At 38.0% G+C, this 15552-nt stretch overlaps 1 protein-coding gene across 1 annotated transcript; it reads right to left on the bottom strand.

The window, feature by feature from the left end:
* Window positions 1-379: 379 nt before the first annotated feature.
* Window positions 380-14934, bottom strand: LOC139152031 (neuroligin-3-like). The gene is made up of 9 exons (XM_070725116.1): window positions 13541-14934; window positions 11594-11747; window positions 9115-9300; window positions 8268-8461; window positions 6691-6833; window positions 5675-5865; window positions 5406-5529; window positions 4708-4849; window positions 380-3008 (listed from the first exon to the last, which is right to left on the bottom strand). Exons 1-5 carry the CDS (start codon window positions 14153-14155, stop codon window positions 6711-6713), a joined length of 1272 nt encoding a protein of 423 aa, XP_070581217.1. The 5' UTR covers window positions 14156-14934; the 3' UTR covers window positions 380-3008; window positions 4708-4849; window positions 5406-5529; window positions 5675-5865; window positions 6691-6710.
* Between the last annotated feature and the right edge of the window lie 618 nt (window positions 14935-15552).

Raw genomic sequence — 15552 nt, forward strand, 5'->3', positions numbered from 1 at the left:
GGGCAAATATCATGATTTCATCAGTTCACAATGTCTGTTAACATTAAAATTGGACCAAATTTCGATCTTCGATCGTGATTTCTTAGCGCTGCATTTCTGAATTAAGAATAACACGTTTAGCGCGGTATCTTTATCGGCCAACCGTATTTTTAATCAATAAATGCAAATAAAAATTACGATTGGAGTAAAATGCTAAATTGTAGTTGGTTTTCCCGAGTACGAATAGCGACTTCAGGGGATTGTTTTTCAACACTGTTCGGGGGTCAGACATTAAAAAAGACAGTTTGGGGAGTTGCATTTTACAAAAGCTGTTTGTTTAACTATGGTAACACCAACAAAATAGAATGATATGTAATACAAAACCATGAATCGATGTACATTCGATATGAGTATAACCTTAATAGTTTACAATCTCTTTATCGATACAACTGTCACGTCATGGATGTCCATTCGATAATAACTGCAGTGGATGTCTACATCAATACAACTGTAACACTTTACGAACATTCGATGAATAGAACAACAGTTTTAAAACGAACGAGAACAGTAAACTGGTATATACATCTGGAGTTGTGACACCTTTTGTCTACAATTCAATCGTTTGATTCTGACGAGTTACGTTGAGTATCAAGTTCACGGATGTCAACTCCCTTTACGGGGTAGTGAACTTGACACTAAAGTTAGCCCCCTCAGAATCAAATGATCACTTTTACGCGGATTATACACGTGATATAGTTATAACAGTTTGCCTAAAATTAATCATTGGCTTCTGAGGGGTCACTTTTAGTGTCAAGTTTACTACTTCCTGTAGGTGGTAGGGGGTTTTGACGACATTCACGAACTTGACATTCAAAGTAACTCGTCTGCCTTGCAAAGATTCCCCGGCACAAACGCTGTAGGTTCGAAATCATTTCCATAATAAAATATACCTTACTTGAGGGCCCATCTTCATGTACACATTGTACGGATGTCCGATTTTCGGCCGTAAGCAATCAATCGCAAGCAAGCACATTCGGTTTTTTCTTGCGTTTCCTTGACTAAAGGGCAAAAGAGCGAAACGCGTGAATTTTACCGCCAAAATTTCGGTTTGTTTGCGTTACTGTCGATGAATTACGTAATTTTGCAGCCGAAGTGTGAAACGTAACTCATGATAAAATCTCTCCACCCACTCCGACTCGGACCGTCGCGACTCCGTGATGTACAAAAGAGAGTTCGTAAAATACGTATTTTTATATCATAATCAATATATAAAAATGCAACTGACAGCAATATATGTGTACATAACACATAAAAAGATTGTATTGATTGGCTGGATACTGAATATTTCAACTTGAGAAGATGTAAAACTAGAGATTGGAGTTAATACAGAAAGCAAAAATACTAAAAGGTATCAACATTTTATGTCCTTTTTGATATCGAGTTAAGGATTTTTGAATTCTGGTATAAATCTAAGAAAACAGATGGGGTCACCACGCTTGATTTTCTACACACGTACGATACAGTTTTTACGAAAATTGCTTAAATTCAATATAATTTCAAGTTCACGCAGTGAATGAAATGTGCAGTTCAAGAACACAAAATTAAAAACTCTGGGCATTCATAAGTAGCACCTAGATCATACTTGTCTTGTACTTTTTGTTATTTATTTATTTTCTTCACCGTGCTCACTTTTCCACTAGTTGACAAAGTGTTGCTAGGAATTCACAATTTGCATACGTCTCCCATGGTCGCAATTTTGGGTGTCCTTCAGCAGGTTCTATTGATCCGGCCGGATTTGGAATCATTCGAGTCAGCTTAGACTGATAAATCAAAAAGTCAACTGATGCCCTTTTTTAAAAATTGTCATGGCATGATGTGGTGGGTTTGGTTCGTAGATAGATGATAGCATGGAAATGTGTTCATTTAAAGCAATGTACTGGAAAAACTAACCAGGTATTCGCTATTTTCAAAGTACAATTTACTAATCTCAACATTTAAGAGTTACCCATTTCATTGTGATTTCTACCAACGTCTATGACATCTGCTTCAAAGCAATCTGGTGACCTAATTCTGGATTCTTTTGAAAAAAATTAAGAAAATAACAAAAATCATTTAAAACTAGAAAATTTCAGATATCCCCGGAAAATGGATGGAATTTCAATTATATCAATCTAAGGTACTATATCAAGCCCGGCCGGCTGCCTGGTTTCAGAGTCTTGGAATTTTCACACTTTTAAAGCTCATTAACATAATTGTGGAACGATCATTTTCTATAAAATCCTGTCTATGAGCCAGCATGTTAACGAAATGATTAAATTGCTATAAATTTTATGAATTACAAAATTTGTCAGTATGTCATAAAACGCAAAAAAAAATCGGAAAGAACGCTACGTAAGGTAGCTACAAATAACATACCAGAGAAATCAGACCAAAACAGCATTGTCGCCTGCTCAATACTATCCTTTTGTTGAAAATGATGACTATCGTGAAATGAAACCATTAAAGTTGAAAACCATAAAAACTGTAACAAGGCTGTTGGTCCTGACGGGAAATCTCTTTCAGATAAATAACGGAGCGCTTAATACACGCTGATTTTTGAAGAAATCTTTATAAACTCCTATGATTTATTGACATAAATTTGAAAGTTCAACAACTGTGATTTCCGTTACAAGTTCAAGATCTGCCTGCTGTGAATTTAGTTGTATTTGACGTAATGTGACACTTGGATAAGTAGACTAAGGAAGATCATAAAACAGGAGAACATGGGTTTGTCCGCACTGGAACTATCTATATATCCCGCCTCACATGATGGCGCTGTTGGACACTCTTCACACACTGACTCGGTCTCTCGCGATGCTGACCTCACAACCTTGTCCTCGTAGTCCATCCAGAAAGCATGGGCGTTGAAACGTATGGGTTCGTCAACCATTTTGCTGATTGGATGGTCGATGTGGAACAGTTTCTGGTTGTCCATGTTGAATTTCTCCCACTCGCCCTCGACGTGTGGTACCTCTGTTACCGTTGGATTTCTGAAAACCGTATAAAACACGGTAAGCATGAACTTTAACAACGGTACTTGTACAGAACAGCTAGTATTTTGTTTCTGACGTCGACTACAGTATAACCTGGTAGGGTATCTTCGGCATGAATGGAGATAAATACTAGTCTTGAATAGTAAGCCATCACGCGAAAATTTACTCTTTTCCCCCAACAATCTGAGCTGTAAGCTTACATGATACTAGTTTATTGACACTGAATTTTAAACATTTCTGCAATAGGCAGAACCAAATGACCAACAGTTGCCTACGCCGTATCTGAAGAAGGCCTTACTCGAGTTCAACCGTCAAGTTTTAGTACCAAGAAGCGAAATTTAGAAAATGATTGGTCTAAATGTCGCATTAAAAAATCTACAAATATTATAAGTAGATATAAATTCATGTATACTTCTGTATCTTTATTTTCGAGAGAGAAAACTTCGACCTAATCACTGCATCCTGGTCTTCGCATGGCTTGATCGGTCATACTCACCCAGTAGCAGCAACGTTTGAGTACCGGTCAGTTTCTTCGGCCGGGAGGGGGGGGGGGCGGTGGATTCAAGGCGGTCACTCTGTTTTTGACTTTGGTGATGGGGAGGGGGTCACCATGTTTTTGAAATGCTCAATAGAGGTGTCAGTGTGTTTTTTAATTTCGACATGGCTCATACTTGCGAAAAATGCTTTGTGCCAGTCACAAATTTCATCATTCAGTTGCATTTTTCGGGGCGCCCTTGGGGCGCGTAACTTTAATAATAATAAGACATTTTTCAGAGCCCCGTCCTAGTGCAAAACTTTAATATATCAGACATATATATATCTTAGATACCTGTATATTTAATATTTTTCGGCGCGCTCTTCGGACGCATTCACAAACAATATATTCAGTATGCCCTTCAGCTGCATGACTTTCATATATCAGATATGTTTATATATCAGAGATGTCTGGATGTTTAATATTTTTCGGCACGCCCTTCGGGCGCAGTAAATTAATATATCAGAGATATATGTCAGATATATCTGGATGTCTGTAAATTAAAAGTCTGTTTTGCAAAGTGTACTAATCATTATGAAATATGCAGTTCATATGAAAAGCATTACAAGTTCCTGATACTTTTCTGTTTCCTCTATGAGAATTCAGTATTAGAAAGCAACATGCACTAATATTTCACAATCACATTTTTCTTACAACAGTTCTGGACATCTGCTTATGCATAAAAAGAGTGGAGTACTTTCACAGCTAATTCAAAATACTGTATTCAAACTTTAGAATTGACACTTTTAAGTTCCTATCTTACAACTGACATGACAACAATTTCATTAAAACACAGAATGACTGAATGTTTAAATTATACCCCAAATCACACACACACACACACACACATATATATACAGTGTATATATATATATATATATATATATATATATATTATATATATATATATATATATATATATATATATATATATATATATATATATATACTGAATTATTCAATTTATATTCCACCTTTTGTTTTACCTTCGTCGCGCGAAGGGGGTGTCACCCTGTTTTTGAAAGTTGGAATAGGGGTCACCCTGTTTTGAAAAGTTGGAATAGGGGGTCCATCACTTTTTGACGTCGGAAAAAAATAATCCATCGCCCCCAGGCCGAAGAAACTGACCAGTCTCTTATACCACAATTCGTTCACACTCACCCAGTGGTAGCAAAGTTATACCACAATCCCTGAACTGCATCTGTGACTTCGATATCTGCCTCGGTCCAATTAAGAAATGGATACTTGTCCGGCATATGAGGTGTTCCAAACGTAAACCAGAGATCGTCGGTGTGAATGGCTCCTGAATGATTTTTTTGAAAATAGACTTAGAAATTTTAATGTGAAGGAACATGTAACACAATTAAAAATATAAATACCCAAGAGGCTCCAGAAATTGCTATGCCTTACACATGTACCCTGATTGGAAAGATTATGCTGGTAATACACCATGCAATCTCATCCCTTAGTCAAATTTTCAATCAGACATTCTCCCCTCCCCCTCGCCTCTCCGAAAGTTCGGGTGGTCTACAATAGCGCATGGTAAATAGGGAAGGCTACATACAACCAGGTAGTCTACAACCCACGTTATCCAAATTATAGCATGTGCTCGTTTCTCAATTTATAAGGTTACCAGCTCTAGCAAGGCAAAGTGCTATGCCGCCTTCGAAAACAACAGTTTGATCAACAGAATGCAGACCAGGCTTTGTTTGTTACGACAAACATTTACAAAGTCCAATTACAAAATAACTATGGCCTGATAACAACCTGCTTACGCAGATTTTTAAATATACATTGGCACGCTTGATTGGCAGCACTACAGCACAAACAGTATGAAGAATCCAAAGTTTGATACTAACCCATCCAATCAGCAAAAAGTCCACTTGGATGATTGAAACGGTACATGTAAGTATCTAAACCCGCCATTGAGCTAAGTCGTGCCTGCCAGTGTACACCTGCATCGCAGAACTCTTCATCTACAAGCTATAAGAATGATAAAAGAATGCTGTCAAGGCAGGTTGCGCCTCGAATTGAAGACAAACTTTTGCTCAATCTTTATTCAAGCACATTTACAACCATTCTCTTTCAAAATAAAAAATACAAATTCAGATTTTATTGTGGCGTTCACCTCCATATATTGATCTCTGAGCAATATTTCGTCTTCTGGTTTTTCCCACGGTGTGTAGGCAAACTCAAGTGCCTCAGCTACATCTTGGTGGAATGCGTTGTCCGAATAATAAGGCCGCCGTTGTGCATAATTTGATATCTCGCGTTGAAATTCCTCGCGGGTTATTCCATTGGCGGGATCTTCAAATACGACTGTAGGGATGAAAATATCAAAACTGAAGATAGGTGATCCGACTTTTAAATTCTGCATACCGTGAGACGGTGAAAGTCAGTACTAAGAGATAATCGAATAGCCTCACAAACGTTTTCTGCGCAAAAAAACTTAAATCAAATAAATCAAATATTATGAAGTTGATGATATCTGTCTTCATCAAATATCAAATTGAATGATAAATTATAATAAATTTTTCCCTAAGCTTTGAATTTGCTTTCCGTGTTTGCCTAACAATGAGCGAAGATACAAAAACTAAGGAAAAAAAGGAAAACATAAAATTAAAAATCACAATGAGTTAGAAAGACAGCGATTGACGAAATATTTAGTAGCCAAGTAGGGAAGGCAAAATGCTAGGTATGGTTAGGTTCAATTTGTAGACGATAGAAACTTTTGAACCCGCTCAATTTGTTTTTCTAATGCTGCGAAAGCGCCATCCAGGCAATATGAAGATGAGTTAAATGAATGTTGTATCTATTGACACACTGGAAATTTATCCCCATGACCGTGACATTATACCTTACAGCCCTATTGCTAACCTCAAGTTATTATGATATGTTTTTGAACGCAAATATTGAGATCACAAAAATACCCGTCATCGGCATTTTTACAGAATTTAAAAACAACACTCGACGAAATATTAATTCTTGCTTTCTGTTGATTATTCACATAGAGAAATTACACCACGTACGTCTATCGAAAGACGCAAGAACGTCAAACTGATTGATGAATGTGATAAATGTTGCCGATAACATGCATGGCCGTGTGACATGACAAGTTAAAAATTCAAGGTGAAATATACTAACGCATCTCGACAGATAATTCGTCACTTAAACATCCAAGCAAGACTGGCATATTCGTGGAATTGACCATTCTCCATTAGGGTCAAAGGTTCGTCGGTCAGAAAGCCACCGTCCACTACAGGAATAAAGGCCGAAAGGCCATGGTTCTGCAACGCAGATTATCAGTAGATACAATAAAGCATAATATTTGATCTCACTTAAAGGTAACACTATAAGACATGAAAAGTTGCATGTTCTTTGCCGTCTGAAGGGACGTCAAATTTCTACTTTAAATCGTGTATTTGTCACTGTTTGGGCGTATTTCTCCTATCATATCAGAATAAAAATTTGATGAAAATAAAAAAGTAACATTTCACCGAGGTAGCAATTCGACAATAATGGAAAATTTACACGCAGGGAAGAGTTTGCCGACAATACAATAGACAGAGGTAGCAAAGTGGTAGCCGTATCGTACACACAGCACGAAATCAGTTTTCAAAGTGAACGAGATGTCGTTATGTTATCACTTACATGGATATCCTTCTGTTGTTTTTGTTTGCAACGCCATTGTTCTTAAAATTATGTTTTTGAGATTATTTTTCTAATTGTTGCTAATCATACAAAAATACATTTTAGATCGTTTTTCAAACGTTTTCATGTTGAACAGTAAACGTACTGAAATATTCCATATGACCCGATAGCACACTTCATTCAATTTGCGTTTTCATGTTGTTTTTTGTTTGATCCTGCAAGCAATCATCTATGATATTCTGCAAACTTATCAGTTGATTTTTCAAATTTCTGACTGAAATGACCGAAGATTTACTCCTGATAGTTTCCAATCGAACAACTTAATCAAGGTTGTGGTTTTTACGCCCTAAAGGAACTTTCAGTCTTCAAACATTCACTACCGTTTCTGCTAACTTATTCAAATCTGTTCATATCTTCATTACTGACGACTACGAGTAATAATCTGCCTTTAAGTGTCCAAAACATCATTTTCATTGGATGGCGGTTTTGTTTAATCAGACTTTTCTTATTTTTCAACGATCTATGTTCGTTACATGACAGGAGAATCATGCCTCACCAAATTAAATTTACCAAAGACAACAGAAAATAAACCAAAATTTTAGGACTAACTTACATGTGCAATTAGGGTATACGGGTATACGCGTCGTCCCGAAACTGAAAGACTAAAACTTTTCTCAAACTTCCCTTATTAGAAAACTTCTTTTACCTAATCTAGAGTAAAAATCAGAGGTAACCGTGCAAACGCTTTGTAAGCTTAATAGAGAAACACATTACCTAACATTTCCCCAATGTGGCCATTATCCCTATGATAACCTTAAGGGAAAATTAAATTTTCGATTTGCATAAAACTAAGACGAAGAAGACCTTCCTTATTCCAAGAACTTATAATAAAAACGAGTACCCTGAAGCGGTAGACCAGAAAAGCAACGTCAAAAGTTATGGTTCGCCGTCTGTATGTGTGTCCCAAGGGTGTTAACGTAGAAAGTGGCCCTGTGTTTTGACAGAATAAGTGAGTTTATCTTAAGTCGAATAAAACGCATTAGTTATCTGGACAGAAAATGAAGTCTTACCAATGGTGAATGGTATGAGATTTCCATGGGATCTTTCGTCCTCAGACAATCTAGTAAATCGGTGTGAGGTTGACGTGGACAGCCGATGTTATCTGCCAATCCGTAAGTACCATTGACTGGGTCGTATGGGGGAACCATCGTTGCCCAGCTGCTTAAAGGACTTCCACTTTGCTGAATTGCTCTATGGAACAAACCTACAAGACAACTTTTATATATTACTACATACTTACTTGAGCATACTTAGATATACATAGAGGAGAAAAAATGACGTCATGACACAATTCACAGTTCTCTCTCTCTCTCTCTCTCTCTCTCTCTCTCGAGTTTCACGCATGTACGCGATCGTCAGATAGTTAGATTTTATTGTATGAATAAGTCCAACCTTTTAAACAAGCATTCCGAGTTGGTCTCCAAGTGCCGACACGAAAACAAATTTTACTTGTCAATCCAACCCACCATACCAAATGGTTTGACCCAACCTGATACTTATATGTAAGCACCTGAAGCAAAGTTCATACAATAAAATCTACCTGTCTGACGATCGCGTGTATACGTGAAACTCGAGTAATAGGTACCAAATATACTTGATGTGTTCTCATATTTATTGTAATGTTGCTCTGCATCCCTGCATCGAGCACGTAACCCCTCTGAGAAGATACAAACAAGTTTTGGTTTATATATATATATATATATATATATATATATATATATAATATATAATATAATATATATATATATATATATATATATATATATATATATATTATATATATATATATATATATATTACTTATATACTTAGAATCTAAGAACTTGAATTTGTCACTCTATATATATAAATCATTACCTTCTGACATTGTTGATATGAGATGCAGGCCAACACTGGCTGAGCCAGCGCTTTCCCCAAATAATGTGATAGAATCCTTGTCACCACCGAAGTACCCTATGTTTTCCTTGACCCATTTCATTGCAGCGACCTGATCCAACATCCCATAATTTCCCGGTGACACAGGATCCATCGTACTCAGATAACCTGTACCAAGGAGAACGATAGTGCGAACATTTGCGATATTTACATACCTACATACATGATACTATGTCGAATCTCACATTGGTAAGGAAACATCTGCAATGAATTATTGTATCAACGAACATATATGCCATGGAGTAAGGACCAGTGTGCTAAATTCATTGTGCGCCTTTGGTCATATTAATATTAAGTCGCGACGGACTAAGGGACTGGTCAGTTTCTTCGGCCTGGAGGGGCCGGTGGATTCATGGGGGGTCACCCTGTTTTTGACTTTGCTGATAGGGGGGTCACCATGTTTTTGAAATGCCCAATAGGGGGGGTCAGTGTGTTTTTGAATTTCGACACAGGCTCATCATTGCCTAAAATGCATCGTGTCAGCCACAAATTTCATCATTCAGTTGCATTTTTCGGGCGCATAACTTTAATAATCAGACATATTTTCAGGACGCCCAACTTTAACATATCAGGCATACATATATCAGAGATATCTGTATGTTCAATATTTTTCAGTGTGCTCTTCGAGCACATTACTTTAATATATCAGACATTTTTCAGCACGCCCTTCCGGTGCATGACTTTAATATACAAGTAATATATATCAGAGATATCAGGATGTTTCATATTTTTTTCCGCGCCCTTCGGGCGCCATACTTTAATACCTCGCTGGAAATATTTCGAGCGAGGTACGTTTTTAGTGTTATGAAAATTGCAATGTAAATCTTTCCGAGAGTTTCAACCTGCATGTATCTGTCACCCATGATACTACCGTTGTGAAGTTTACATCATAATGGTAGTACCCCACATGTTGTGAATTTGAGAAGTTTTATCTGGCATGATGCATGTTGACGTATTTATGTAACGTTCTGATAAGATCAACCTATATGCGCATCTGACAGTGTTTGTTGGCAGATGACATCACCTTATGATCAAGTGACATAGGGTTGCAGTTAACAGAATGCAGCTCGTTGGCAGCATATACATATGTTCAAGAAACTATCACAAATTTGTAAATTAGGGTGCATCTGCCCCCGCTCGTTTCCACTGTTACTTGTGATAGGTGTTGACAGGTGATCCTTCGAATGAGATTTATCGTGTAGCTTTAGATTGTCTGACGATGTTTTCTCTGATACAAAATCTGGTCTACGTGAGTGGCATCATTTTAAAACTTTTCTTAATTGTTTAAATATATCTGTCGAGTAAACAAAATCAAACCACAATAATAGATGATGAGCATTTAGTGAAAGCCAGGCTTCATAAGGTATCGCAGTATCGCGGTACCGCTCAGCATGAAGATCACAATCGGACTTGTTGTTCTCACATTCCTGGCCGCTGGGAGTGCGGGATCGACGGTGTGGGAAAAATCGATCCCACAGTCTCAGAAACCGTCGCACACTCTGCAGTAAACATTACACGAGCTCTGATTGGATGACAAATAGTCTGTTTTGTTCCAGGCGCAAAATGTTATCCAATGGCACGACGAGTACCACACGGACCAGAACTACAAAGTAAGCGGGTCAGAGTACAGTGGCAGGCGACAGAGTTGTCGCGATTTTGGATAATGTTGTACGTGCCCAATGTGAATTTAACGCATTTTGTGGTCATGTGAGAAAAAGAATTTCACACACCAAGAACCTGGGATCAGATTTCTCACACGAGTTGGGGATATTTTGTCTCACACGAGCCGCAGGCGAGTGGGAGACAAAACATCCCCTACGAGTCCTTGTTCAAGAAACTATTTCTTGAACGGTCCTTGGGGGTGTGAGATTCTATTAATCTTCAACAAATTAAGGTTTCAAACATATTAGTCATCCAGAAAGACAGTACAAAATGGGTGACTGTGTCATGGGGTATCAGTAAATGTCTCGTGTAAAGTTTATCGAGCAGTCGTTAACGCGGCCTTGCCATAGGTCAGTGATAAGATATCACCAGCGTCCAATTAATCAATATCGAACAGACAGGCAAATTCAGCCTTGTTATAAATAGCAATTGTTTTAACCCGGATTATTGCTACTTTCGGAAATTACGTTCATCAATATGATGGGAGCTTTATCAGATTTCAGATAGCTTGCAAATACATATACATGTGTCTGACTCAAGCTGGTCAAGTTTTCGAACATTATCAGTTTGCCCTACATATTGGCCGTAACTTCAGAGTTCAGGGTCAGTTTGTGCCGTTTTAAATTGTGTTGCAGATACCAGTCGCACCGTAAACACAAAGATAAATATATATGCTAATATTTTGGTTACGCTCATATTAGATATAGAATGATAAGGCAAAAGTTTCTTCAAACCGTACCTAATGCCCCGAGACGGTAGTTGAATGTAACCACAACAGCTTTATGTCTCTCTGCCAAAACTCTACCATCGTACAAGTACATGGCTGTGCCCACGTTGTAGCCTCCTCCCTGAATGAACAACATCACGGGATATTTCGCCATACTGTTCTTTTCCTGGTAATGTGAAAATGAAATGATGACAGAATGTTATCTGTTTATTATGAAGCATGAAAGTTCATAAAAATGTCAAATTATAGCATTCCTCTCCTTTACGATTACTTAGATAAGACAATCAACCCTTGAAGTTTGACTCAAGAATCAGAAGAAAACGGAACCACTGCTATGATTTATGTCAGTCTGAATTGTTTACTCTGATTTTACAACTTCAAGTTCTCTGCCTTCAAAAACAAAAACCATCGCATCATAGCCGCCCCTCTTTAAGCATTTCAGAAAATGTTTTCTCTAAAACATTACTTGCACATGTTTTCGAGATATATCTTGTCCAACAAGATATAATGTCGTGTATTGTGTCCACGGTAACGAGTACGCCAGATCTGTATTTCGATCATTGTCTACCTTAACTGGTACAAAGTATGTGGCCCATTGTTAGATTGTAAGTTGGACATGAGACTCTCAGTTCATATGCTCCTTGAAATTTAACCGTGGTGCCATCATGTTATCGACAAAAAACCTTTGTTTTCAAAAGGGTAAGGTTATCTTATAGATATGGTTAGATAAATAGATTTGGGCACATACTTAATCCTTGCCGGGAGAGTAGGTATGTTTAGGTTGCCTGACACTAATTTAGTTTATTTATGTGCCGAAAGTATTCATAAAATTAAATGGACTTCTGAGGTGTCATGTGTCAGCTCGAATTTTGTTTGAAGATATACAACTCGAATTTTGGTGACAGTAATATTATGCATCGACCTTGCGGCCTAGTAAATGTGGATTTGGTAACTATTATATTCACTGAGAATTTTCTATAGTATGTAATATTGTAAAAAATAAATATCATGTGATATTATAAATAACTTTTTCTCCAACAAAACGACACTTGCCGAAAGGTAGCATTGTTTGTAAAACACAGTTCACTGTTCTTCTAACAATCACGCCGAGATGTCTGGTGTCTTGTAAACACACACTCTGACTGTTGACATCGTAATTCTAGTCGGGACTAGAATTCATTCGTCATAAATAACGTTGCACATTTACACAATACGTAGTTGCTAATATTTGTATTCAGCAATTTTTGGACGAAAAAGAAGGAATTTGAAATGTAGTTGTTTTCTAGGATAAGGATAATAAACATACAAAAAGTTACGACCACAATTCCTTTAAGCAAATCTCTGCTGTGGCATTTAGTTTGTTGGAGCTGGTACATCAGCCATATTGAATGAAAGAGCAGTCCATTTTTCGTCATCTGGCCATACTTCAAGGTCTTGATATTCAGCAATTGAACCTATTGGTTGCAGTCGCGCATGCGTAATGCGATATAAAATGGGAGGGGCAGAGACTGAAGCCAGGTTGCTTTTCAAGGCTGTGTGCTGTTGTTGCATCGACATTACGTCATGTATTTTGACCGTTCATGATAGCTTAACATTATCATATCGAAGCTCATTGATATCATTCATCAACTGCATGAGCTGTATATCATGTAAAGATCTAAAAATAAGTACAAAATGTTCAATTTGGAATTTACGATATTACATTCCATAATGGTCCGTCTTTTGAAATTGCTGGCTGGAATGTTTTTTATTCGATATCAGTTGTGAGATGGGGTTGGAGTTTGCGGAGACCCATGCACAACTGAATCGCTCACTCTAATATATCCCTTGAACTCGAATGATCTTACTTCTCATAAAGTATACCATTTTATGAATTTCAAATGTAAGTTTTGCAATCATCGTCAACATCGTCGCCATCGGAAACCCGAAATAAATAATTTACACGAAAGACGTGCCTACCTCTGGTGCGTATATGTTCATGTAGAGACAATCTTCATCTAGAAGGTCACTGAATGTTATGTTGCTCTCCGATACATTTCTGATCAGACCAATGATTCGTTCCAGATCGATCGGAAAGTTATCGATGATTTCTCTGATAATATCTTGAATAGGATCCGGTAGATTAATTTGAGGTTCTTGGTCTGGTGCGAGTATTTTCAGGAATTCTGCCGCTATCATAGTTTCCATAATTGACAACTGGGAACCTGGACCTGGAGGACCTGGGGGGCCTGGACGACTTGGAGGGGTCGGTTCGGGCAATGAAAAATTGTACAAAATGGAACCCAACTGTGGACAAGCTGGTCCATAGTATGTCGAATCCCGTTCACCCTCCCATGCCGGTGCTGGTCCAGGGGGTCTAAAACGCAGATCTCCAACTGGCGCTGCAGCGAATGGAATTCGACCAAAAAAGTTAACGAAAAAGTCTCCGTTGTCGTCCACTTGGTATTGCCTGCCTTTAAAATCTCCCTGTGTTGGAACGTTGACTACCACGGTCTCTCCATCGTAGTTGAAGGCATCCGACAGGCAAAAAACTATGCTGACTACTGCAGCGAGCAATGCCGTCCGTGCGTCCATTGCTGTTCTTGTACGCTAAATATCACCTCTGATTAATTTTATGATCTAGATCACGTGCGATGAGACGTAATTTAGTATATCTACCTGCCTGTATCTGCCCGTGTCATCCCCGACTGAAAACATCCCACTTGTTAACATTTGTATAGGCCATTGTTCCATTATCACCTAAACTAGGTCGTAATAAAGAATGATGTGACTGATGCTGAGTCGACTAAAGTCTCAGAAGTAAAAAAAGTGGAATTGCTAAATAGTCAGACATTTTGAAATCATACGATGTCGATTATGATTTCGACTTTCAGAGAGCAAAGAATACATTACAAGATACAGTATAATTACCTTTTCTGTCGTTGTATCGTGTTGGCGACCCTTTCCTGACACTTCTATGTCGAATCAAAGCAGAAAAACCAGGGTAATATTTACAACTAAAATTTCGATTACGTTCGACTACCGATACAGTATAGGAGCGATTCACGAAATGCAAACACCTGATCTTCAGTCAAGACTAAAATATCATTCTGTCGACTATGGCATTGTTTGCAGGAAAACACCAAGGACACCACCATGAAATAAAATTGTTTGAAGAAAGCTTTTATGTTATTCGATAACATGTAAGATACCATTCCCATGAACTGTACCCTATGGCATGCTATCTTTGAGAAAATCAGAAAATCGTAGTTGCAGCACGAAGAGGGGCATGAAAGCTGGGAACTGTAACCTACTTGAATGGCAAAAACCACGATGCGCTGAAGTCGGTCGTGGCAGAAGTTCTACACCAAGCGTAGATATCGCTGCCTAAAGATACGCGAGAGTTGTGTACCGCTAGCCATCACATCAAGAGATTAAATCTCCACACAATTGTTTATCAGTTTAGTACTTGGTCACCACTTTTCATCAGTTTGTATTGCTATATTGTGTTGATGTGCTGGTATGTTTGTTTTTTTTTTCCTCCTGAAAGCTGACCTTTGAATTGAGAGTGAGACAATAAAATGTAAACTGATTACTACAAGAGGGTTCGAATAAAAGAATTATTCATTTATTCGAACCCTCTTGTGGTAATCAATTGGCATTGGTATTTGTAGCACTCACTGCCATCTACCTGTGCCTGTCAGCATGTCTGCCTGGGAGACGAATCGGCAACTTGTAGCTTAACGGCGAAAGCTGGTGTGTTCTGACTGGTGACCTCCATCGAAATACAAGAAAAATATCACGACTTCAAGAAGAGAACGGAATTGAAGGATAACATGAATATATAAGTAGTCTACCATACTAGGTTATACTACGAAATAAGCACTCCGAAGCTGTTATCCCCCGTTGCCATGGTTTCATATTGATAAGTCGAGGCTGAGGATAGTAATTTTGGTTTTTTTTCGTTTTACCATGACTCCTGACTTTGTCAT

This window comes from Ptychodera flava, chromosome 15, assembly GCF_041260155.1.
Source record: "Ptychodera flava strain L36383 chromosome 15, AS_Pfla_20210202, whole genome shotgun sequence".
Taxonomy (NCBI): domain Eukaryota; kingdom Metazoa; phylum Hemichordata; class Enteropneusta; family Ptychoderidae; genus Ptychodera; species Ptychodera flava.